Genomic DNA, 27,070 nt, shown 5'->3' with positions numbered 1-27,070 from the left:
CCGGTCATATGTTGAGTGCAACCACTATCAATAACCCAATGACTTCCACCGGTCTTGTAGTTCACCTACACACAATAGATTCAAGCTTTAGGAATCCAAGCTTGTTGAGGGCCCTTCACCTTCTCAACAAGTGACTTAGCCACCCAAATTTTCTTAGGCCTACTCTTGTTGGGGGGACCTAAGAACATGACTTTCATCTTTCCACTCGAATCTTTTCTAAGCATGTAGTGAGCATTGAAAGCAAAGGGTCTAGCATGCTTGGGCAAGGGTTGTGGTGGTGGAGTTTGACACTCATGAGCAAAGTGGCCTTCTTGTCCACACTCAAAACATCTCTTTGGCTTTGGCTTTGGCTTTGATTGTTGGTGTTGAGCTTGAGCCTTCTTCTTCTCTACACTTGCCATATATCCAATGCCACTTCTATCCATCTTCATGACGGTATTCATGAGTAGCTCACTTTGGAGATGCTTGCCTCTAGCAAACTTGCTCAATCCCACCTTGAGATGCTCTTTCTCCATCTTGAGCTTCTTGTTCTCTTCCTTGAGAATATCATTGTTCTTCTCCTCCTTGAGTTTCATGATTTCTTCTTTTAGCTTCTCATTCTCAAGGATCACTTCTTTGTCATGATCAAGAGTTTCTAGCACAATGGTGTTGTGACTTTTCATCTCTTCAAGATCTTTCATGAGCTTCTCATTGTCACTCTTGAGCTTTACATACTCATCATAGTCATTGCACTCAACCACTTGCTTGCCCTTGCTACTAGATCCATGCTCAATGCTCTCATCAATTAAATCATCACATGAGGTAGCTATATCAATCTTAACAACATGGTTAGTAGCATCATGTGGCTCATTTGGTAAGAATTCTTGTGCAATAATAAGAGTATCATAATTGATCTTTAGAGTTGTATATTCATCTTTTAGCTTATTGTGACTAGTGATAAGCTCATTGTGCACCCACTCAAGTTTATCATTTTTATCTTTAAGCTCTTTCTTAGAAGATTTGAGCTCCTTGAGTTTGGATGATATAGAATCATTTGTTTCTTTGAGCTCATCATTAGCCTTTTCTAATGTATCACACTTAGCTAAGAGTGAATCATTTTTAGCATCAAGTTTTTCATTTGTAGCTCTACTCTTTCTAATGATCTTAGTATATTTTCTTAGTATTTTGACAAGATCATCATATGTAGGTGAGTCATCATCATCGCTATCACTATCATCATCACTAGCATGTTCATCATCACTACTATCATCACTCTTAGTTACCTTGCGTTCACCTTTGGCCATAAGGCATAGGTGTGTAGAGGATGATGGCGATGGTGGCGGTGAAGATGCAAGATCAATAGCAATGGCGGCCACCTTTTCATCGTCACTATCATCATCGGATGATCCACTTGATGAATCAATGTCCGTGAGCCAATCACTGACAATGTAGGCCTTGCCACTCTTCTTCTTCTTGTAGAAGTCCCTCTTTTTGCCATCTCTCTTCTTGTATGGCTTGTTCTTCTTCTTTTCATCTTCATCACTTGAATCATCTTTCTTGCCCTTGTTCTTGAACTTGTCTTTCTTGGGCTTTGTGCATTGATGAGCTAGATGGCCAAGTTCGCCACAATTGTAGCAATCCATCTCGGAGATTGGCTTTCTTCTTGAGCTTGTGAAGAACTTCTTCTTCTTGCCATCAAACTTGATGCCACTCTTATTTAGCCTTTTTAGCATCTTGGTGGTCTTCTTCACCATGAGGGCAAGGCTTTCTTCATCATCTTCATCACTTGAGTTCTCATACTCAAGTCTTGCTTTGCCCTTGTCTTGGCTAGCTTTGAATGCTAAGTCCTTCTCTTTCTTCTTTGTAGAGGATGAGCCATCTTGTGGTGTGATGTGCATGTACATCTCATGAGCATTGATCTTTCCCAAGATTTGTGTCGGTGTAGCGGTGGAAAGATCACCTTGATGTAGCACGGTCACAATGTGCCCATATTTATCAATGGGGAGGACACTCAAGATTTTTCTCACAACATCGGATGGTGACATTTGAGTAAGTCCAAGCCCATTGACTTCCTCTACAAGAACATTTAATCGAGAATACATCTCATTAGCACTTTCTTTGGGAAACATCTCAAAAGAATTTAGCTTTTTAATCACAAGATGATAGCGTTCCTCACGCTCACTCTTGGTTCCCTCATGGAGCGCACAAACGTCCGACCATAGAGCATGGGCGTCTTTGTGGTTCCTTACACGATTGAACACCTCTTTGCAAAGGCCTCTAAAAATGGTGTTGCGCGCCTTTGCATTCCATTTTTCATAATTCACTTCATCGCCTTGAAGTTGTGCGGCATTCCTAGGTGCGGGGAACCCTTGAGAGGCGGCTCTGAGAATTCCAACATCTAGAGCTTCTAAGTATGCCTCCATGCGGATTTTCCAATATGGAAAATCATCTCCCTCAAAGATAGGAGGAGGTCCATCCCCGTGAGACATCTTGCTCTAAGCGATTAAGCTTATAAACGTGAGCACGAGGCTCTGATACCAATTGAAAGGATCAAGATGCCCAAGAGGGGGGGTGAATTGGGCTAATTCGAAATTCTCTTGCAATAAACAAATCCTACGGATGGCCCAATTAACCCCTTGTGCCTAGAAAAGTGTTTCTATCAAACTAATGCACAACGAACTCACAACCTATATTCAAGCAAGCAATTCTACGGATGTAAAGCAAGTATTGAATTGCTCAAAGTAAATACTCAAAGTAAGTGCTCAAAGTAAATAGGGAGAGAGAGGAACGCGGCGATGTTTTGCCGAGGTATCGAAGAGTCGCCACTCCCCACTAGTCCTCGTTGGAGCACCCGCGCAAGGGTGTAGCTCCCCCTTGATCCGCGCAAGGATCAAGTGCTCTCTATGGGTTGATTCTTCGACACTCCGTCACGGCGAATCACCCAAAGCCGCTCACAACTTGAGTTGGGTCACCCACAAGCTTCACCGGGTGAACACCAAACTCCCAATCACCACCAAGCCGTCTAGGTGATGGCGATCACCAAGAGTAACAAGCACGAACTCTCACTTGACCACGCGAAGCCTAATGAGAAGATGGATGCACACTTTGCTACTCTTGATTTGCTAGTGAGGCTACTCTCTTGGATTCTCAAATCACAAACACCTCACTAGGACCTTGCTCTTCTTGGCACTCACAAACGTGTTTCTCAGCTGTTGGAATGAGCAAAAGTTACTCCACTCACGAGTGGAGCTTCTATTTATAAGGCAGCCTGAAAAACTAACCGTTATGAGCTTCTGCGGGGTGACCGGACGCTCCGGTCGTGATGACCGGACGCTCCGGTCAGTTCAACCCGCGAACCAGTTTTCAAGTGATGACCGGACGCTGCCAGGGTCCGGTCAGTACCGACCGGACGCGTCCGGTCGCTCTTGGATGCTTACTGTAAACGACCGGACGCTGGATACATAGGGTCCGGTCACACTGACCGGACGCGTCCGGTCACTCTTTTCCAAGTCTGGACCCTTACTGGAGTCGACCGGACGCTAGCCCTCAGCGTCCGGTCACACGACCTTCCAGAGTCCGGTCACAACAGACTTAACCACCTCAGTCAAACGAACTGACCGGACCCTGCGGCCAGCGTCCGGTCGCACCGGAGCCAGCGTCCGGTCAGTGTTTGACCCTCCATTCACTTCCAACTTTCGAACATATGTGAATGAAGTTCGCTCCAAAGGATCTTAGGCATTCATAGGAGCTACCTCGAGCTAGTTTTAACAAGTATGCACCACACCTAACTCACTAGACTCAACTATGTCAAGCTACCCGTTCATACCCCCCTTCATAGTACGGCCAAAGAAAAAACAAAGTCCTAAACTACTCTAAGTGTCTCTCCAACTCCAATTGACACTTAGAACTAGTTATCCTTAACCTTGTCGTCCGTCCTTTGAAAACCGAAACGATATCCATCGTAGGGGCATGATAACCTCGATTGCCCAATCGATCTCCATTACCATGACCTAACTTAATTTGCCTCTGCAAAACACACGTTAGTCATAGTAATCTTGTATTGACATTAATCACCGAAATCCAACTAGGGGCCTAGATGCTTTCACTGGGGACTCCTCTGCGTTCAGATTCTTCGTGCAAGCATCGTCAGCTAAGCTGGAAACTCTTCGGCGTTCAGATTCTTTGTGCAAGCGTCGTCAGGTAAGCTGGGGACCCCTCGGCGTTCGGATTCTTCGTGTAAGAGTTGCCAGCTAAGCTGGAGACTTCCTTGGCGGTTGGATTTTGCTACATCTCATCGGTGTGCTATCAAGTTGCTCCATGCTATTCGGATCAGGGTGCTGATATTGGGCAACACATCCGGGGCCTTGATAAGTGCATGGCATATGATGTTGGCAAGCTTTGATTAACTTTGACCCTACTGCAAGATTTATTTTTTTTTATCTTCTAGCAGGCTTGGGGACTACAACATATACACTGCATCTTGCGGTGCATGTACTAATTTTTCTTGTTAATAGTTTTCAGCTAAGCTAGGGACGGGCTGTGATCGGCTACTATACGGAGTCTTCTCTTTTTTGACCCTGGCACTACGTGAATTATTCACCTACCACCATGGTCAGGGACTAAGTGGCTGCACTTCACCTGACGGTGAATGCAGTGTTTTTTTCTGATTTATCCTTCTTATTGACTAAGTCATGGATGATAATCATCTAGCCTCGTAAACGGAGTCAAGTGACTATACTTCTCTTAAGGGGAAGAATTTTCAAAATTAATCTTAAGCCCCTTATATTATTTTGGCAAGTCTAACTTTGCTAAATTCAAGATTTGTTAACCGGTTGAACTGGTCGGCATTCATTTTCATTATCTGATAACCATTTCGAGGGATGACCGAGCAAGCTGCTGTGGCCGATATTTCTTTCTGACCTATCGTTTCGAGGTTCCGTGCATCTGAATCGGAGACACCGTTTACCTATTCTTGTACACTTGCCGTTGGCAACAAAGTACATGCTGTCATGTCTATACGACCACATACACACGTATGTATAGGGCTAAAAGTATGTCAATAGACTTTCTAAATCTTACTCTGTAAATTATCATTTAAAGAGTCATTTACATAAAAATCATTTTCTATATCTTTAGACTCTCCAATAGTTTTTTTTATATCTTATGCACACTCTATAGAGTCATTCTCGTCTTCTATTTTTTACTAATGAAAAATCTAGTGTATTTAGATGATCATTTAGAAAAGCTGTTGGAGGATAGTTTTTCACTAAAACCTTTACTCCTGGCATTTAGGAAGTATATAGAGCATCTCTTGCTCTGATGTACATTAGTATGCTGGCTGAGTGGTATATGGGCCAGCGACGATCTTGGCCCATTTTGTGTATAATATTCATCAATCAGGTACAATATTATATTATCTAAATTGTGTCCAAATATTTAGCCATTGTTACTTGTAAATCTCCTCAACCAAGGATCAATTTCCCTTTTGTCCTTACATACGTGCTCACTATAACTAGCTAGCAAAAGGAAAACATGTATAACACTTTATGGAGCCCAAGCTATGCCAATAATTTTGATTCCGGCCAGCTCATAATACACACCTCTTTATTATTTATTAATTGACACAACTGATTTATGGGGTAATCATCAGAACACTTGTATCCTAGCCGCACCTATGAATCATCAAACCAGCTCAACCATGAATAAATACACCACTTAGTACGCAAGCATTAGTCTAGGTAATGCAAGTTTTATAGACGGGCATAAATATTAATGTCACGTGTAAAATGTTATAAAATCTCGTATTACAGTGTTATTGAGTTACCCTCACTTTGGGTATGTTCTTGTGGCGCCCTAATGAGGGCTTGGTATGGTGCCAATTAGCTCGCGAACCAACAAGTGCGTGGTCGACACAACGGAGACTAGCGTGCCGGCAAGCACATGAACTCAAGATAAAAATCGTGTGTCATTTGTCCCTTGACATTCACTTGGATTTCATTGATTGATTGATCATCTCACTTGCCACGTGCAGTACTCTTGCATTTACATTTCTAGTGATATCTTGTGTAGAGATAGTTAAGTAGCTAGTGTAGTTTAGTTGGTGATCTAGTTGTTTTTAGCTTGCTCACTAGTTAGTGAAGTAGAGACATAGCCTTGTGTGTGCTTAGTGATCATAGTAACTAGAATTGTTGGTATACGTGGCTTGCAACTCTTGTAGAGCTAGGACAAAATTGTATTTCACCATTTAGGTTACTAACCATTTGCTCTAGTGAATTTGTAGATAATTTTTATAGGCTATTTATCCCCTAGCCGTTTAGGACCTTTCAAGAGTGTAGTGACGTAGGAGTGTAGAGTGATGGATTGGATCGGATAACAGCTTGGCATAGTCAAACGCCAAATAAACAGCTTTAGCACGACTGCGTAGTGAATATCGGGGACGACTACAGTGGGAGGTGGCTGGTGCGATGTAGGTCGGGGAACCGGCGGCGCGACGCAGACGGCGTGCGTCTAAATGAATATGAGTCACGACTCAAGACTCAAGAGACATAGGCACACAGTTGCGTAGTGAATCTTTGGGGACGAATGTAGTGGGAGGTGGCCGACACGATAGGTCAGGACACTGGTGGCACGCGCGATGAAGACACCATGCATCTAGGTGAATATGAGTCACAACTCAAGACTCAAGAGTGAGTACCGGTGGCTAGAGAAGTAGGGGACTTTTTTTTCCCCGGGCAAGCCCCTTCCCTCGCCTAGCTCGACAAGAATTGCTGTTTGGTAGGGCAAGAAACCCTTGCTTCGCTGTGCAAGGCAAGGATATCCTTGAGTTTGGCTCTCCCGCTCAAGCAATCTTTGCTCATCCACTTGAGCACAGACTCCTAGTCCCAGTCCTCCACTAGAAAATAGAAAATAGAGAGAGGAAAAGATGGCAAGGCAATTGAATAAGAGAACCAAACAACTTCCTCTTTTCTTGCTACGCCTATCTTTGCTAGGTGAGTTTTTTTAAGACTCATCTTTACTAGGTGAATTGAGGCAGACAAGGCTATGCGAGCCTAGCAAAAGATCCAAGCAAACCCGTAGAAACAGGGCATGTTTGGTTGTCGGGCGAGCACTCGCCTTGCCATGCTTGGCAAGGAGACAACTATTTGGTTCTCCAGTCAACTTTTTCTTTCTTGAGTGAGCCAATTCAGCTCTCCTCTGCTGGCAAGGCTAGCCATATCTAGCGAAGCAAAGCAAGGCGATGGAGCGAGCCATCTAAGGCCCCCTTTGGCTCACGAGTGAAGCCTAGGAAAAATGTAGGAATCCAAAAACATAGGTAAGGAAGCATCATGGTCGTTTGGAATGGAGGAAACTTTCATCGGGAATACTGCAGTGAGATGCCGATTTGACAGGACAAAATATCATTCTGCAGCACTTTCTCTTTCCATAGTTTAGTTGTCGATGAAATACGTCCAACAGTCTACCGAGGGGTATGCCCACAGTAGTAGATGAATTGGTGGAGGTGCGCATGAGGGAACCAGATGGTGACACAAAATGCAAGAGACAACAATTAGGCAGGTTCAGGCCATCAGCTTGACATAATACCCTATGTCATGTGTCTTTGTGGATTGTATTATGAGAGATTCAATGAAAACGAGGGGGTCCCTACCCGCCTTATATAGGCCGGGGTAGGGTCATAGGTCAGTTGTTTCTATCCTGATCGGTTTACAAGATAGGAATTACAGAGATTGCGGAATCTAGCATACCCGAATAGATCATCCTTGATCGCTAATGATCTTCATGCAGTCTTGCGGGTCTCACCGACCTGTACCATGCTCCGCGCGGCATAGTCTTATGGGTTGGGCCTCCCCTGGCGGCTCAGTCCATGTACAGTGAAGCACCCCTGATTATCCAGGAACTCAAATGTGATATAAATACTAATCCCAGGAGGCTAGTAACACATTTATTACATCAGATAAGTCTCAGTGCAGTAGTTTCGACAAACATGAACAATGAAGACATGCCATGATTAGAAGTAACCATAACATAATATAGGTCCAACAGATCTAGAAATAAAAGGAATCGTCGAACATCTAGCAAATCCTAATGCCACGGGCTTAGTTGGGTGCAGACACGAACTTATTCGTACGCCACGTCAGGGTTGAATTCCAGATCTTCCTCTGTTCAACAAAGCAAGGGTGAGTACAAGGTACTCAACAAATCTGATCTTACCCTACGAATTGGGATAACAATATCTCTACTATAAGGGACCAATCAAAACTATATTAGGTCTCCCCAAAAAAAAGTCCCCTACTGAGAGACCACAACCATTGTGCACCAACGAAATTGTACCCAGAATTACCGTATCATTAAAATCTATGGCTCCTAATCCTTTCTCATAGGCTTCAACTTGATCCGATGACCAGCGTTATTTGGATCTCCCCCACCTAGGCTTCAATGCTTGCCTCACACATCCCGCAGGCTACGGTAAAATGGAAACGAATAGAAGTCAATCAAGGCAAATAGGAAGGAGGGATCTGTGACTCCGATCAAGGCAATTTCTAGAATTGTCATTATAATGGAAAAACCCACGCCGAGCCTGGCCCCATCTGACGCGCCCCTTCCAAAACTCTCTATGTTGTTCTGGTATTGTGTCAATAAGGAATGGCGACAGACCTGCCAACATACCCACTCGTATGTTTCCGTCAAGAACACGTGGGACCTGGTTTGGTGACCCCACGCGTCAGTAGGAGCAGTGGAGCGTCTGCAGCGTGGCTAAACCTAGAAAGGTCTACCCCTTTCTTCTCATAAAATACCAACGACGACACCCTAGACAAGGAAGCAAAATGGGTCACTTACAGTCCGGGACCATAGAGAGGAGATCGATGAAGAGGTTTAGCACATTTGGTTTTGCCTATTTAAAAAAATAGAAGAAATATCTGGTTTCATCCTCCAAAGAGAGGAGTTAGACCACTGTGTTACAAAAGTAACACACTACACGCCCCGACTGAGTTTACAAAATAAACAAACCGACTTGACATGTGATTATGCAAATATAAGGCCATTATGAAATAGAACACACAAGCTAGAGACAATTAGTTTTGTTCTAATTTTTAGATATATAGCTTTTGCTATGCACCTAAATATACATTATGTCTATATACATAGTAAAAACTACTTCCTACATTCCAAATTATAAGTCGCTTTGATTTTTTTGGTACATCCATTTTGTTATGCATCTAGATATAATAATATATCTAGATACATAGCAAAATGGATGAACCAAAAAAATTAAAGCGATTTATAATTTGGAATGGAGGGAGTATGTATCTAGAAAAGCTAGAACAATTTACAATTTAAAACAGATGGAGTACCTAAAACTTACTTGATAAATCAGTTGATTATGCCAAGAAGAAATGCTTTTTTTTCTTTTGTCCAATAATTTTCATTAGTTAGCTTTCTAATACTCGAAAATCATCTGAATAACGAAAAACAGGACGGAAGAGAGGGAGAAACCGAGGAACGACCAGATAAATATTAATGTAGACTAGGCCCGATCTTCCAAAAGGTATGATAGCGTCGATTGGTAGAGACTCAACGTTCACGATCTAGGCTTCAAACCAAGAATGATTCGGACCCCCACAACTATTACACCACTGCTCTGTTGGTTATCAAACACGCGAACGCAATTGACCTCGCCAAGAAGGCTTTTCTGCAAGCGAATCGAGAACACAAGCAAGAACGGGATGAACGGAATCTAAAATTTCAAATAAATATGAGGCTTATGATAACAAGAAGGAGTCCAAGTCTTTATTCGAAAGGACTAATCGCCACAGGCGAACAAGATCAAGAACTGGGGCCCTAGTTCACAGCAAGCAGCCTTGGCGGTACAGTTGCAGCAAAACGATGTCTGTTTCACGAGGAAATTAAAAACTAAACAAAACCCAAACCCTAAGTATAGAGTGACAGCTGCTATTTATAGAGTCTTGGGCGTCACCCCCCTGGACGTGCCTCCTAATGGGCCCAAACATGATACACGGTCCTACGGACCAAAAGACGGTGTTGTAGCACCCTAACAGATTTTGGATGTTGACTTATTTCGACGATTCCCATTGATTCCGAAGGTATTTTGACATGAGACCACTTGGATTGGTTCCGTATCAAATTAGCTTTCCAACCATATGTGGATCATCGAAAACGGAGTCCAGATGCGTCCTGGGTGACTAGTTTAAGGCAGACTGGTCCTGGAACTCGAGATGGGCTCCAACTTCAGTTAGACTGGGCCTCCACCATGAGAAAGATGAATTGGACGCACATGCTGGTCCTCCTCCTCTCTTTGGCTTGTATATGATGAAGAAGTGATGTCCTCATCATCCTCCCTTTCTTGAATTGAAGTCATCCTCGACTGAAGTAGATCGTCTCCTCTATTAGATGACATCAACGATGGCTCTGGAAGAAGACGTTCATCTTGGCGCCCAATCCTTCGCAAAGGCGGCTGCCATGGTGGCTTCCCTGCTGGGAATTCATCCTCCTCCTGCAAAAAGTTAGTACCAACAAGAGGCATAGCACTAGAAGCAGGACCAAGTGGACATATAGGCGATGTACAAGTTAAAGCATAACAAGGTTCATCATGATCAGCAAGAACATATTTAAAAGCAAATAAAACTTCTTTCATGTTACTTGATGGTTCATTTGTTGGTTTGCTAAAGTCTTTATCATGGCCTTTCTTTTTCTTTTCAGCAAGTTCCTTTTCATATTGCACAATTTCAGCAGGAGTTAAAGGAAGTAAAGCAATGATCTTTCCCTTAAATATAAAAGTATATCTATTTTGCCTACCATGATGTAGAACATTATTATCATATTGCCAAGGGTGGCCTAACAAAAGTGAACAAGCTTGCATAAGCACGACATCAAAATCAGCATAAGCATGGTATGATCCGATAGAAAAATGCATACGAGCAGATTGTGTTACCTTTGCCTTACCACTATTGTTGAACCACTAAACATGGTATGAATATAAAAGAGCACGTGTAGATAAACCAAGGGTCTTGACAAGCTCAGAACTTACCAAGTTATTGCTGCTCCCTCCATCAATTATAGCACGAACACGAAAATTATTGACAATAAGGAACATTTGAAACAAATTATGGTATTATAGCTTGTCTACTGGCTCAACTTGTGTACTCAAAACACGCTGAACAAGGATTGATTTATAGTTTGCAGTGCATGTCACACTATCAATTACCTCGTCAGGATCTTCAGCACTATCCATAAATTTATCTGCATAAAGATCAGTTGCAAGTACAAATTCATTCTCTTCATCACTAGTACTAGCATACCCACCATCATTAGTAGCAATATAGGCACGTTTGCTAGGGCATTCTTTAGCAATATGTCCCATGCCCTTGCAGTGGTGGCAAACAATTTTAGAAGAGTTGCTAGAGGAAGGTGTAGCAGATCTACTGAAAGAAGGTGTGATAGAAGAACTCTTCTTTACAAACGCTGGTGATGTCTGCACATCAAAAAATTTACTCACCTTAGTTGGATGTGAAGGAGTTGACAGAGTCATGAAACGCCTAGGTTGTCATCCCTGTACTTCCCTTTTAGCTTTAAGAGCATAATGATATAATTAGGAAAATCTAGTCCATTCTTTATAGTCAAGAACATCTTGTATTTCACGACGCAAACCTCCAAAAAAATCTAGAACACTTATCTATTTCATCCTCTTGTATGTTACTATGTGCTAGACCAATTAAAAGTTCCTGATAATATTCCTCAACAGTCTTACTACCTTGATTTAAACGTTGTAGTTTTAATCGTAGATCACGCTGATAGTATGGAGGAACAAATCTCGATTTCATTCATCGTTTAAGTACAGTCCAGGTTTGAGGTATTTGAGCATTAGCATTAGCATTAACATTATTGCAAATATCATTCCACTAGAAAAGAGCAAAACTAGTAAACTCACTAGTAGCAAGTCCAACTCTATATTCTTCAGGGACTTGATGGGAGCTAAATTTTTGATCTACAGCCATCTCCCAATCTAAATATGCTTTAGGATCAGCAGAACCAGAAAAAGGAGGTATCTTAAACTTGGTTTTAGAGAAAAGATCATTATTAACTTGGTTATTACCTCATATACCATGTCAGTTAAAGTTCAACCGATTACGATTACGTGCATCCTCAGCACGTCGTTGAGCTTTGGCTTCAGCCTCCGCGTCGCCATCATCCTCCTTAGAGAGATCATCATCATCATCATCTTCAGGACGTGGTCTAGGATGTCATTGTTCAACATCTTCAATCCTCTTGGCCAAGTTGGTGATTTGTTGAAGGATCTCATTGAACTTGTCATAAAGAACGACACGAAGCTCATTCTTAGAAACACAGTCATTGAAATCTGTAGGTGTGTCCCCGTTTCCTTTGTCGTTGCCTTCCGCTTTTCCTGACATGGTTAGTAGAAAGAAGACAACACAAATAGTATTATCCCTACCAACTACTTAGGTTGTGGACAAGGAAAAATAAGGCACTTAACTCTCAAGCGTCTTACCACGATCTTACAAGTGTTCTTACCAAAGCAATAGGCGGTGCAATCGGTCAGTGACTGTGATACCGTTATAGCTTGAGTGTAACAGTTGCAAGGCGAACCTGTACTTGATTAGAAGAAAGTGGAGCTTGGATAGGCACAATATAGTAGCAAGAAATAGCAAAATTAGCAACTAAATAGCAAAGCTGAATAAGTATCCCAAGTACTTGTCTTAGTTGCTGGCCTACTACGTTCCAAGTATCAGATGTATTAAGTGATGTGAATAGCAGGAATATGATTAGAAACAAGGCAGAAATCAGCACACACAAATACAGCTCAAATGGCGCTCTCTATGTGCTCATCTAGATATTATTCTACTTTTGTCCCTCTCTTTTTTCTCTATTTTGGGTTGTTGTTTTTTTGGGATTCTTTGACTTTTTATTTTTATTTATTTTTTATATTTTTTCTTCACTTAGGAGCACAAAAGAAGTAACCACAGAAAATATGAGCTTAAACAAGTAAAAGACGTGGCCTGTGGAAATTTCAGAAGACGTACTCAAAATCGATAAAAAGCTTGTGACCACGAAAAGAGGATCTTGTGACCAGTTTTTGACCAAAATAAAAATCTCCGACCCCCACAAAGTAGGGGATGGACGGATCCGATTTTTTTTCTAATCAATTTTAATATATGGAACGTCGAAATCCGAGTTCGTATGCGAAAACTAGACCAGTTTTACGAACTGACTCCGAATTAGAGGACAAAACAGGAACAATGCATGCAAAATTAGTCACGACAGTAAGGATTTGATGAAAACAGTGAAGACAAGTATAACAAATTAGATGACGTAGACTAGGGTTTGATGGATACAAAGGAAACACAGCAAGACTTGAAGGTGTTCACGGATTATAATGAAAAACAAAGGAAAAAAACACAAACTGAACTAAAAAACGATCTAAAACCAGCAACCAAAGCTTGACCTAGGGCACAAACTCAACCACGCGACATAGAGACGAAATTGCATGACACAACGAGGCTATAGGATAGGGAATATGTGACAGTGTATATTTTTTGGCTTTTTGTGAACTATAGGTAATACAAAAACAGTAACAATCTAAAGAGAAAAACAAAGTTATACCTAACGGGCAACAAGGGCTCTGATACCACTTGATGTAGACTAAGCTCGATCTTTCAAAAGGTATGATAGCGTTGATTGGTGGAGGCTTGATATTCACAATCTAGGCTTCGAACCAAGACTAATTTGGATCCCCGCAACCGTTACACCACTGCTCCGTTGGTTATCAACCGCGCGAACGCGATTGACCTCGCCGAGAAGGCTTTCCTACAAACGAGTCGAGAACACAAGCAAGAATGGGGTGAACACAATATGAAATTATAAATAAATATAAGGCTTATGATAACAAGAAGGAGTTCAAGTCTTTATTCGAAAGGACTAATCGCCACAGGCGAACAAGATCAAGAACTGAGGCCCTGGTTCACAGCAAGCAGCTTTGGCGGCACAGTTACAGCAAAACGATGTCTGTTTTATGAGAAAATCAAGAACTAAACAAAAACCCAAACCGTAAGGAGAGCGACGACTGCTATTTATAGAGTCTTGGGCGTCACCCCTAGACACACCCCCTAATAGGCCCAAACACGATACACGGTACAACGGACCAAAAGGCGGTGTCGTAGCACCCTAGCAGATTCTGGATGCTAACTTGTTTCAATGATTCCCATTGATTCTGAAGGTATTTTTATGTGAGACCACTTGGATTGGCTTCGTTATCAAATTAGCTTTCTAACCATATGTGGATCATCGAAAACGGAGTCCAGATACGTCCTGGGTGACCAGTTTAAGATAGACTGGTCCTAGAACCTGAGATGGGCTCCAACTTCAGCTGGACTGAGCCTCCACCATGAGAAAGATGAATTGGATGCACATGCTGGTCCTCCTCCTCTCCTTGGCTTGTATGTGATAAAGAAGTGATGTCCTCATCAAATATCCATCGCAGTTGCACACATATATTTACAACTATATCTCCTACAACTAAAAAGAATAAAGTGTGGATATTTTTTGGTGCGACATTTATTTTGGTTCGTTCGTCTGCCCACGCCTGCGATCCTACGACATCTTAATTACTGATTAAGGACTTAGACAGAATATAACTTAAATGGTTATATAAGAAAAAACTTTACTATGACTTCTTAGTTTCCTGAATTGTATACGTGCTCAAAGATATTGTGTAAAAGTTGAATTATAGAAAAAAAAACATTGGTTGTTTTTATGTGCGTCTCCAAGATAAATCCATAGCGTTAGCACGGGCACTATAGAGGAATCATGACAAAATAGGAAGTAGAAAATTATTGTGCTGTCTATATACACATTGCATGTTTGCATGCACCAGCATACATGGCAACGAGCAAAAGGAAAGAGAACTAACACAAAAGGAAAGAGAATTAAGACAAAAGGAACATCTTTGCATTTCTGAGAACCTTGCCAAATCTGGCTACATTTAATTACTTCCCCTCTTAGATTTGCAAATGGGACAACTTTTTCCTCCATTCATTTGGTTTCACGCTCACGTGTTTCATCGCCCTCGCTTGTTGTTTCTTGCCTGAACCATAGTTGATGTCATCTGTCTTCCATGGCTCAGCCTCCTAGTCCCAAGAGAAGGTCCCTACCTCTCCCTGACTGGAGATCCGGCCTACCAGAGGATCTCCTTGAGTCCATCGGGCAGCGTCTTGTGTCAGGCCATGACGTGGCGTCCTTCCAATCTGCTTGCTCCCCATGGCGCGCCACCGTCCCATTTGCGACCTTCGAGCCACTCCTGCTGCTCCCGTTTGACCCTAACTCAGACCGCGTCAGCTTCTACTATGTCCTAGAAAAGAAGGTATTGTCCAAGACGCTGCCCGACGTGCGCGGAAAGGTGGCATGCGGCTCCTCGTGTGGGTGGCTGGCGCTCATGGACGAGGCGGCGTCCGTGATGCTGCTGAATCCATTCGCCAGTGCCCGTGCCCGTGCTCCCCGCGTTGAGCTCCCGCCAGCAGGCGAACATGTCGCGGCGGTGTCCTCATCGGAACATGTGTCTAGGGTCCATGGTCGGTGGGTCCTCCATCCCACCAACGGCTACGGGGACACGAATGCCGTAGGCAGAGCCATCAAGCTAAAAGACATGAGGGACATGTTCTTCTGTGAGATCGTGCTCTCGGCGCCGCCTGACGCCATTGACCGCGAGTGCGTGCCATGGCCATGCTTAGATGCTCCACGGAGGTCGCGTTCTGCCGGGTTAGAGTCGACAGCGCATGGACACTGCTCGACACCAAACTAGAGTTCTCCATGGCGATCGATTGCACTGGAGAAATCTCCGTTTGCAGCAGCAACACCGCCGATGCTACTCCAACCGTGATGCTACTGCCATCGCTGTTGCCACCTGTGGAGCTCTACCACCGTAGCTACCTAGAATCAAATGGTGAGCTGCACATTGTGGGTGCCATGGTGAGCATGCTCCACGAGACATAGAGCTTAACCTACAACGGTGTGATCTACAAGTGCAACCTCCACAACCATATGCTGGAGTGGTCCAGGGTGAGGAACATCGGTGATCAGACACTGTTCGTGTCTAAACATTTCAATAAAAACTTTAGTGGAACAAGTGTATCCAAGTAAAAGGAGAATAAAATCTACATGTCTGAGCCATTATATGAGGATCCATACGACTTGGTCCATCGACTGGAGATCATTGATATTGCTACCGGCGCATCCAAAGTGAAGCCCGTCCAAGAAAAGATGTAGGATTTTGAGGCTCTAGGTTGGATTCGACCCAATCTCTAGAAGCTCTAGAGTTTGTGAGCCTACGACGCCGCTCACTTTGTGACTGTGTTAAATTCATAAACTTTGCTTTTTGGATTAAATGTCACTTTAACGTTGGTATTTAATTTAATAGTACTATTATCTTATCGTGCGATCCGTGTGTTTTTAGTATAAATTGTTAGTTATCCCATAGCAACGCACGGGCACACTACCTATCTACTATTTAATTTTAAAAAAAGATCAAATATAATTTTTTCTTTCATTTATCAAAAGTGAATTATAGAATTACTTTAAGAAGATATATCTATTTTAAGAAGCTTGGTACGTCATCTTTGATTATTTGGGACGAAGTTTGCATGAAGTGACCATGAAGATCTCCAAGACATGTTTAAGGAGTTAGGTAGATTGTAAATTATATGGTTAATACGAGAAATAACTTTATTATGCGTTGTTACGTGTAAATGTTTCCCGAATTGTATATACATGGTCATATATAATTGTGTGAAAGTTAAACTCTGAAAACAAATCGTTGTTTGGTTGTTTTCATGTACATCCCTAAAATGAAGCCGTAGCGTTAGCACGGGCACTATACTAGTATGCATATTGATAAATCAAGGATAAGGCTTAGTTTTATTTGCATAAAGCTATCTTTTTGACACATGCATTGTTTTATTTCACAAATACCTTTGCAAAAAGACATATTTTCTATATATAAGAGCAATTATGAAAAAGGGAGTTTATCACAATTTTAAGTGCTGCTGAACACTCTGTTCCCACAACACATGGTCGGTAACCACTTGTTTCCAAAATCACACACGCACATGTTTTCACTCATCCCAACCCATCTAGTTGTTGAAACCAAACCATAACCCGTCCCAGACCATGGACACAGCTATCCGGATAAATTTTACACTCTGTAGAGGTTATACACTTTCACCACAAGTAGAATACCGTAACTTAACACCGTCCTAAAAAGCACAGATCCATTAGAGCCATTACCCTCCATAGCTGAATACTGGCGCTCACCACGGCACAGTAAGGCAACAATATCATAATACAACAATTTGCAGAGCTCATTACATTTCATGCAATTCCTCAGTTTCCACAGACATCTCTTAGTGTCCCGTTGCACACCTACCTCCAAGTGATTACCATACCAACTAGGAGGATTTAGACTAAGCCCTGCCACATACAAGGTCGAGTGGTTGTACGATAAAATGAGTTAGGTGAGATGAATTATTAACTCAGTCCTTAATCGAGACAAGACGGATATCTTCATGCTTAACCACAAAAGGTACAAGCCACAACACCACGACATCCCACAAAAGGGATCCGATCCGCTCTATCTCTAGGGTAATCCCCATCTATAAGTTGTTCATTAATCCTTTCACAATACCCATAACTTATCCTCACCACTCACACAGTTTTCATTTAAAATCATTGTATTTCAGAAATCATAGTGATGAGTATACATGATGGGTACCAAGTCCTAAGCATACTCAATAACGATATTTCATCATATCATATTATTTATTCTTAGGTTTGAACAAGATATTTATTGGTAATATTGATTCAAGGATGGCTATTCAAACGGATTTAGCTAAACAACGAAAATATCTCGTGCGTATATTGTACATGCAGTATTTAAAATGGCTTCCACGGGTTTGTTTAAAAATGAGATCAATATGCATCAAGGGGATTAGATTGGACTTACCTCCATCGGTGTCCTCGAGAAACTCCTGCTAGTAGTTCGGGTCCTCGGCGTCGAACTCGCGGTACTCGTCTCCGACGTCCTTGTTCTCCGGCCCTCGTTCACTTCGTCAGCTAGAACGCGCAAACAAACACAATCAAATATAGACACTTATTCAAATGAACTCTAAAATCATAAAATTTATATGGAGGATAGAGTTTGGATAAATTTAGAAAGAAGAAACGATGGAATCGGAGTTTGGATGGTGGGGATATGGATTTTAGAATATGGTTGGTTGTTTGATGAAAAGTGATTATTTGTATGCACGTGATTGGCCAGGGTGGTGGGTTCGTGCACGTGGCTGCTGGAGAAGTGATCCTTGTGCTTGCTGGTTCTAATAAATGGGCTTCGGCCCTTTGGTTTTAGGCCCACATGTGAGAGGACTTCGTTCTGGCTGAAAAAATAAGCCAGTCGGCCAATATGAGAGAGAGGGGGTGGCTACGGAGAACAGAAGGGGGTACGGGTCCGGCTTTGTCTTCCTCGCTCTCGTCCGCCATGAGCGAGTTCTGAAGCTCGGTAGCAGCTCGGCACAGGCAAAGGCAAGGAGGGCTGCGACTTTGGGGAGGTGGAGGAGGGTCTGGAGGTGCTCACCGTGGAAGAAATCGGGGGAAGACTGCCGGGCGTCGGAGATTGACAAAGCGAGCTGGGGCTCGGGAAAAACAGGGAGGGCTCGATTTGAGGAGGGAGCAGGTGAGCGGCGGAGCGGGACGGCTCGGAATCTCGGCGTGGTGGAGGAGAGCAGCTCGGCGTCGCCTTTTATAGGCTAGAGGAGGTCGTTGTACCACCCGGGCTCAGCTCGACGTCCAGCGCCCCGGCATGGCCATGGCAGTGTGGGTTCTCGGAAGGACGGCCACGATGTGCGGCAGCAGCTCTTGCAGGGCGACGGGACAAGGTGAGTAGTGGGCGGCTATGGCGCTGAGGCGACGACACAGTTGACGCCGGGCAGCACGACGTGCGGCAGCGGCGTCTAGCGAGGGCAGTGGCCGGTCGGCACGCAAGCGGCTACGAGCATGGGTTCTGCAGCTTGTGTACGTGATGCTGGGCAACGTGTGTGCTTGATAAATGCTAGTGTACTGCCTGTGCGCGTTTACTTGCTGTATGAGGGCTCTGAGCTGCTTGCGTCGTAACTGCTGGTGCTGCTCCAGTGCGATGAAGAAGGGAGGGAGTGGGAGGAAGGGCCCACGATGTCACGGTGGTGCACAGGCACTGTGGTCGGCGAGGGGGTCTAGGCGTGGGTGCGCCGCGGCCGTAGTGGCAGGGCCAGTGCACGTGGGTGCTGTCGTGCCACGGTGAGCGGAGCGCGCATGAGTGAGAGAGGTGGGAGACGGCACGAGATATTCTGGGGCCACGTGCAGAATGTATATTTGGACGAAGGGACAGAAAGTTATACATGAGGTGGATTCATGTAGTAAGAAAATTTAAATAGAGTTCAAATGATTTTAGTTTTTGAAATAGGTTTTGAAAATATTTTACGAGTGATTTTAAGATTTGAATTCTCCGACGTTACAAACCTACCTCACTTAAAAGAAATCTCATCCCCGAGATTAGACTGCCTCCTAAACATGTGGGGGAACTCTTTCTTCAGGACATCTTTTCTTTCCTAGGTAGCCTCTACTTTGGTATGTCTGCTACACTGAACACGACAAATTCAAAATGTTTTCATCCTGGCTTGCTTGGTGACTATGTCTAGGATTTTGATTGAAACTTCTTGATATCTGAGATCATATTGTAAATCGACAGCATCTGGTGATATTTGTTCCTCCGGTACTCTAAGGCATTTCTTCAATTGAGAGACATGAAATACATTGTGTATATCTGACATTTCTTCAGGTAGTTGAATATGGTAGGCTACTGGCTCCAATCCTTTGCAACACTTGGTATCATCAGATATACCGAGGTGCTTGTTTACCTCTGATTTGGAACCTTCGAGTCCCTCGAATATGAGAAACTTTGAGATACACAAAATCTCCAACTACAAAACTTAACTCCCATCTTATTTTATTAGAATAGCTCTTCTGCCGTGATTGTGCTTCCTTCAAATTTTTTCCTGATCTCAGCCACACGATCTTCTGCTTGCTTTATGAAGGCAGGTCCAAGTAAGGTTCGTTCTTCAACTTTTGACCACATCAATGGGGTCCTACATTTCCTTCCATATAGGGCTTCAAAAGGTGACATACCTAAGCTTGCTTGGTAGCTATTGTTGTATGAGAACTGTGCATAAGATAGGCTTTTCTCCCAATCTTTACCATAGGTGAGTACACATGTGAAAGGTCCTAATATGGCTAGAGGGGGGTGAATAGCCTATTTAAGATCTACAAGTCAACTAGAGCAATTTGATTAGTATGACAAATAGCGAAATGCAAACTTGCTCTAGCTCTACAAGGGTTGCGAGCCACCTATCCAATAATTCTAGTTGCAATGATTACTAGACACACAACTTGCAATGTTACTACTCACTAAGAGCTCTCAATCTTGCTACTCTAAAGAGCTCCACTGGATGAACTTAAAATAACAAAGCAAGCTCTCAATTCTAATTACACTAAAGAGCTAGCCACAACTAGTTTACAAGAATATAAATGAGTGAGTAGGGTGATTATACCACCGTGTAGGGGAGTGAACCAATCATAAGATGAATACCAAATCAATCACCAGGAGAATATCAAAGAGCAAGAGACAATCAATTTTTCTCCCGAGGTTCACGTGCTTGCCGACACGCTAGTCCCCGTTGTGTCGACCAACACTTGGTGGTTCGGCGGCTAAGAGGTGTTGCACGAATCTCGTCCATACAATTGGACACCGCAAGAACCTACCCTCAAGTGAGGTAACTCAATAACACGAGCAATCCACTAGAGTTATTTTTTGGCTCTCCACCGGGGAAGGCATAAGACCCCTCATAATCACCACAATCGAAGCCAGAGACAATCACCAACCTCCGCTCAACAATCCTCGCTGCTCCAAGTTGTCTAGGTGGCGGCAACCACCAAAAGTAACAAGTGAATCCCATAGCGAAACACGAATGCCAAGTGCCTCTAGATGCAATCACTCAAGCAATGCACTTGGATTCTCTCCCAATCTCACAATGATGATGAAACAATGATGGAGATGAGTGGGAGGGCTTTGGCTAAGCTCACAAGGTTTCTATGTCAATGCAAATACCAAGAGAGTGAGCTTGAGACGGCCATAGGGCTTAAATAGAAGCCCCCACGAAATAGAGCCGTTGTACCCCTTCACTGGGCACAACTCGAGGTGATCGGATGCTCTGGTCAGTTCGACCAGACGTAGGACCCCAGCGTCTAGTCACCCGATGCTTGCCACGTGTCATCGGCTTCAAACGTCGATCGCCCGATCTTAATGGTCAAGTGATGACCGAACGCACTGCGGTGAAGTGACCGGATGCTGGACCCCCAGCGTTCGATCGTTTCCAGTAAGCATTCATTCATGGAAATCCACAACCAGACGCGTCCAGTCATGCATGACTGGACTCACCCGGCGTCCGGTCACTCAACGTTTTCTCTATGCGCCTCATGTCAGCATACGTCAGCACTGACCGGATGCACCCAGCCAGCGTCTGGTCACTCTTCACGCCAGCGTCTGGTCATAAGACCGAGATGCGTGTTCACTATTGCTACTGTCCAGACTCTAAACCCAGCGTCTGGTCACTACACCACCAGTGTCCGGTCACTCTGTGAACCTCTGTCTTTTCTGTCTAGGGCGCCGGTGGCACCGTCGGACTGTCCACACTCTACAGGCGGACACTCCGCTAGTGAAGTTTCTAACCCTTGCTCAAATGTGCCGACCACCAAGTGTATCACCTTGTGCACATATGTTGGCATATTTTCACAAACATTTTCAAGGGTGTTAGCACTCCACTAGATCCTAAATGCATATGCAATGAGTTAGAGCATCTAGTGGCACTTTGATAACCGCATTTCAATATGAGTTTCACCCCTCTTAATAGTACGACTATCTAACCAAAATGTGATCACACTCGCTAAGTGTCTTGATCACCGAAACAAAATGGCTCCTCTAACCGCATTCCGCGTCGCAATATTGATCGCCGTGAAGAACGGTGCTATGACGACCACGACCGTCGCCATGATGACAGGCTAAAAAGCTCGAGGGTCAGGCAATTTTGTTGATGCCGACCAGATAATGTCATACGCCGCCGATCAGACATTTTGACTAAAGCTAAGTACATCTACTATATTTGCATTTAATACAGCTTTCTCCAATTATTTTCTCTGAGTTTTCGCCATGCTCCTCTAATTATTATTTCTCCGGTTATTTTCCATAATTAAATGTCTCCATGTTTAATATCTCTGTGTTTAAGATATTCCATAATGCAATAACCGACTAGTTGATTAGACTATTCGGCGCTGACTTAGTCATCAACCAGTTGGTTGGGCTACTCGGTGCTCAATTCTTTGCCAACCAACTGGTCAGATTGCCTATCGCTTCATCGTCAGCTACACTTAGGGAGAACCAGATGGGAATTTTCTATCATCATCACCATCTACGCGATGACTCGGCTCTGTGAGACGGTGATCTCAACTCAAGGCTCCAAGGCACATCGCTCTTTGTAAGAGTTCTCTAGATGTCCAACGCTGCGCTTCGTTGGCACCAATCATGTAGGCAGCTACATGTGGCAAGACAGCAGCATGTAGGTCAACTTCAAGAATTTGGCTACATCACCCGACATTGACTCGTCATCATCCTTCGGCGGTGCTCGTCGGCCCTCATCAACGGCTCGTGTGGTCCTCGCTATTGACTCAACATTACAAGGCAACTCACGACGATGCATTGTGATTTTCACAAAGATCAACATCAAAAAGCAAAGGATGACCCTCGAGCATGCATGCAAGAAATAAATTCCCTTGCTATCGATCTACACTCACAAAACGCAACCCCAACGTCATCAATCCAAATGAGCTAAGTCATGGTTTTTTCCATTGTATATTCTAACATATATATAACTTTATCTACCTTGATAACTGCAACAGCAACGGTGGCCCTATGCTTTCTCTATTTATTTTCCATATTTTTTCTCAAATTACCTATTTCTCCATGCTAAACATCTTTAAGATGGTGTATACTATCGCCATTCAAATCGGACTACGCCCTCGCCTCGATCGGACACGCTCAAGGGCTTAGCCTCCCCACACGAATTGACTCCACCAGGCTCCGATTACGCCAATTTGCCTATGACTCTATGTAGTCGTTGAGCCGATGAACCGCCGTGTCGTCATGTCACCGAGCCGCTCATGCCACCGTGCCACTGACCTACCAAGTCACTTGAGCCATCGTGCCCCCATGCCGCCGTGCCATCGAGCTACTCGAGCCGCCAAGCAAGCTGCTAAGTGAGCCACCTAAGTCGTAAGCAAGCCGCGCCCTGTGCCACGATGATGATAGCCACGAAGAACGGTGTTGTGACAACAACGACCGCCATCATAACAATAGGCCAGAAAAGCTTGAGGGCTGGGCAATTTCATCACCGTCGACCAGTCATGCTTTCATTTGTGTTATCCAGAAACAGCCATGTCCTTGACTTAGCACCTAAATGTGCACGAGCAATAGCACCCTACGTCATGAGCAGGCGGCAGTGGCTCCTTGGTGATGCCCATATTCCTTAGAGTGCACAAGAATCTTGGGATAGAATGCCCCACATGTCTCGTCGGTATAGTGCTAAGCACTCTCCATGTTCTCCAATTTCACCACGGTTAAATGCTAAGCACTCTCCAATGATCTTCATGTTCTCCAATGATCTCCATGTTCTCCAATATTCTCCATGTTCTTCAATTTCGCCATGGTATAGTGCTAAGCACTCTCCATGTTCTCCAATTTTGCCATGGTATAGTGCTAAGCACTCTCCATTTTCTCCATGGTAAAAGTGCTAAGCACTCCCCATTTTCTCCACGGTTTAAGTGCTAAGCACTCTCCAAATTTCATCACGGTTAAGTGCTAAGCACTCTCCAAATTTTGTCATGGTTAAGTGCTAAGCACTCTCCATGTTTGCCATGGTATAGTGCTAAGCACTCTCCATGTTCTCCAATGGTAAAAGTGCTAAGTGCTCTCCATGTTCTCCATGGTAAAAGTGCTAAGCACTCTCTATTTTCTCTATGGTTTAAGTGCTAAGCACTCTCCATGTTCTCCAACGGTAAAAGTGCTAAGCACTCTTCATTTTTTCTTTATTTTTAAGTGCTCGGCACTCCAAATTTTACTCCAATATCCAGTGCTAAGTATGGGGATTTTGTCCTTTTCACTTGTTTCTTTGATCCTGCTACAAGATACTACTCTATCTTATAGCAGGCTCGGGGACTAAGTGTGTACACTTTACCTAGCCATGAGTGTATTGTTTTTTCTCTTACTGGTCTTCAGCTAAGCTAGGGGCTCGCTATGTGCTCGGCTAAGCTGGGGACTCAGTTATTCTGATTAATTAATCATAGTACTTCTTTGATCCTGACACCAGGTGCATTGTTCACCTACTGTTAGGCTCGAGGACTACAATGTATACATTACACCTTGCGGTAGATGTATCAATACTAACATCCTCTTTGACTAAGTCATGGATGATGATCATCTAACTTCGTCAACGAAGCCTAAGTGTGTACACTTCACCTAAGGTTGATGTCTCCGGCAAGCTTCGACGTTGTTTTCTCCGCCGATCAACTGGTCGGACCGCTAGGTTCATGACCTTCATCGCCAACTAGCTGGTCGGACTGTTCTGCACTCACTTCTACTTGGCGCTCACTTCACCGCTGACCAGTTGGTTGGGCTGCTTGGTGCTCGATTCTTCGCCAACCAACTGGTTGGATTGTTCATCGCTTCATCGCCAGCTAAGCTAGGGACTCAGCATTCGGATTCTTTGTGCAAGAGTCACCAGCTAAGCTGGGGACTCCCTTGGCGGTCGAATCTTGCTATGTCTCATCGGTGTGCTATCAGCTTGCTCCATGCTGTTTGGATCAAGGTGCTGATCTTGGTCAGCACGTCTGGGGTCTTGATACGCACATGACAGATGACATTGGTAATCTTTTAGACTTATTTTCTTTAACTGATGTGCACATGTCTATGCAGCACGTGTAGCAAGTTGTTGTGGCCCGATTTTCTCATAGGATCTGCGAACTTGATAAATTGTCGTTGCGCAACCTGGTGAAGAGGCAATGCACTGCGAGGCTATCCACGCGATGAACTACCGAGACAATCACCCTTCCACGTACCGACGAACAGCCCATGCAATCATGCCGTATAGACATGAAGGCACAAACTAGGTGAACCGCAGTTCGGCGTTCTACAACTCCCTCAGGAATCAAAAGAACAAGTTTGCAAGCCTCTCAAGACTCATGCTGGAACAAGAATTCCAAGAGTTAGTATTTCTGAAATTGCAATAGTTCCTGTTCACGTCATCCATTACAGGGATATATAGCACTAGTGGAGTTTTAGTTTGGTGGAAAATAATTGAGAACATGTAGTGGGAAGTTGTAGCACTACTTTTATTAATAACCAAGCCTACTAGGGCGCCTAGCTAGTTGGTATTCTCTGCATGCATGCTGGAGCATGTGTGGACAGCAACCCAGTTGCTAGTTGCATGCATTCCTAACTCCCAAATTATTTGCTTGCACTTCAACGGCTGATATTCATGGTAGTTGAATGGCCTTTCCTCTCTCATGCACGTCCAGGTTCCATGCATATATTTGGCGGGTAGAATCCATCATCATCCCATGCTTGTTCGTGCACTCCATCATTCGTAAAAACATTGAAACAAGTACTCAAAAGCATAGGTTCATTCAATGTAATCTGATTATTAAGCATAAGGTTAGCGTTCACCTGAGAATGAATTTCCTTCTCCAATTGTTTAGCTCTACTCCTTGTAATTGGACCAGCTATATCAAGTGTAGCTTCATTTGGAGATGAGTGAATGCTAGGAATGTCTTCATTAGCCTCCCCCTCTTGGGAAGGAGTCGTCCTCGACTCAGGCTCACCAGGAAATGGAAGCAAGTCTTTGACATTGAATGTGGTACTTACATTGGAATATTCAGGTGGCAGCTTAAGTTTGTAAGCATTATCATTTATCTATTGGAGAACCTTGAACGGACCATCACCCCTAGGGGATAACTTACTCTTACGCTGTTGGGGAAAGCGATCGTTGCGTAGATGCAACCATACAATATCTCCTGGCTGGAATGTAACCTTCTTCTTACCTTTGTTTGCTTGCTTTGCATATTGTGCTGATTTCTTCTCAATATTCTTTCTTGTCTCCACATGTAACCGCTTGATAAAGTTTGATCTTTTCGTAGCATCCAAGTTAACTTGTTCCTATAATGGTAAAGGCAAAAGATCCATGGGAGTATGCGGTTTAAACCCATAAACAATTTCAAGGACAAGAGTTTGTTGTAGAATGGACTGCCCTGTTATAAGCAAATTCAACATGTGGAAGGCAGTCTTCCCAAAGCTTCAAATTCTTTTTCAACACAGCACGCAACATGGTTGACAAGGTACGGTTGACAACTTCTATTTGCCCATCCGTTTGTGGATGACAAGTGGTTGAAAATAACAACTTTGTGCCAAGCTTAGCCCACAATGTCTTCCAAAAGTAGCTGAGAAATTTTGTATCCTAGTCTGAAACAATAGTCTTTGGAACTCCATGTAAACGAATGATCTCCCTGAAAAACAAATCAGCAATGTGTGAAGCATCATCGCTCTTATGACATGGGATAAAATGTGCCATTTTAGAAAAGCGATCTACAACAACATAAATAGAATCCCTCCCCCTCTGAGACCGAGGTAACCCCAGAACAAAGTCCATAGATATATCTTCCCAAGGTACATGTGGAATAGGTAATGGAGTATATAAACCATGGGGATTGAGGCAGGACTTAGCTTTCAAGCAAACGATGCAGCACCCAATGTGCCGCTGGACATCACGTCGCATATGTGGCCAAAAGAAATGATCAGAGAGCATGTCCAATGTCTTTTTGACACCAAAATGACCAGCCAGTCCACCTGCATGTGCTTCCTACAAAAGAACTTGATGAA

General features: G+C 43.6%; 1 protein-coding gene across 1 annotated transcript; it reads left to right on the top strand.

Annotated features, from left to right (window-relative positions):
* Nucleotides 1–15,124: 15,124 nt before the first annotated feature.
* Nucleotides 15,125–15,808, top strand: LOC136511279 (uncharacterized). Its single transcript, XM_066505406.1, has one exon. It carries the CDS (start codon nt 15,125–15,127, stop codon nt 15,806–15,808), a length of 684 nt encoding a protein of 227 aa, XP_066361503.1.
* The last annotated feature ends 11,262 nt before the right edge of the window (nt 15,809–27,070 follow it).

This window comes from Miscanthus floridulus, chromosome 16 (genome assembly GCF_019320115.1).
Source record: "Miscanthus floridulus cultivar M001 chromosome 16, ASM1932011v1, whole genome shotgun sequence".
NCBI classification, from domain to species: domain Eukaryota; kingdom Viridiplantae; phylum Streptophyta; class Magnoliopsida; order Poales; family Poaceae; genus Miscanthus; species Miscanthus floridulus.
Note: the sequence above shows the minus strand (reverse complement) of the source record. Positions and strands in the feature narration are given on the sequence as shown.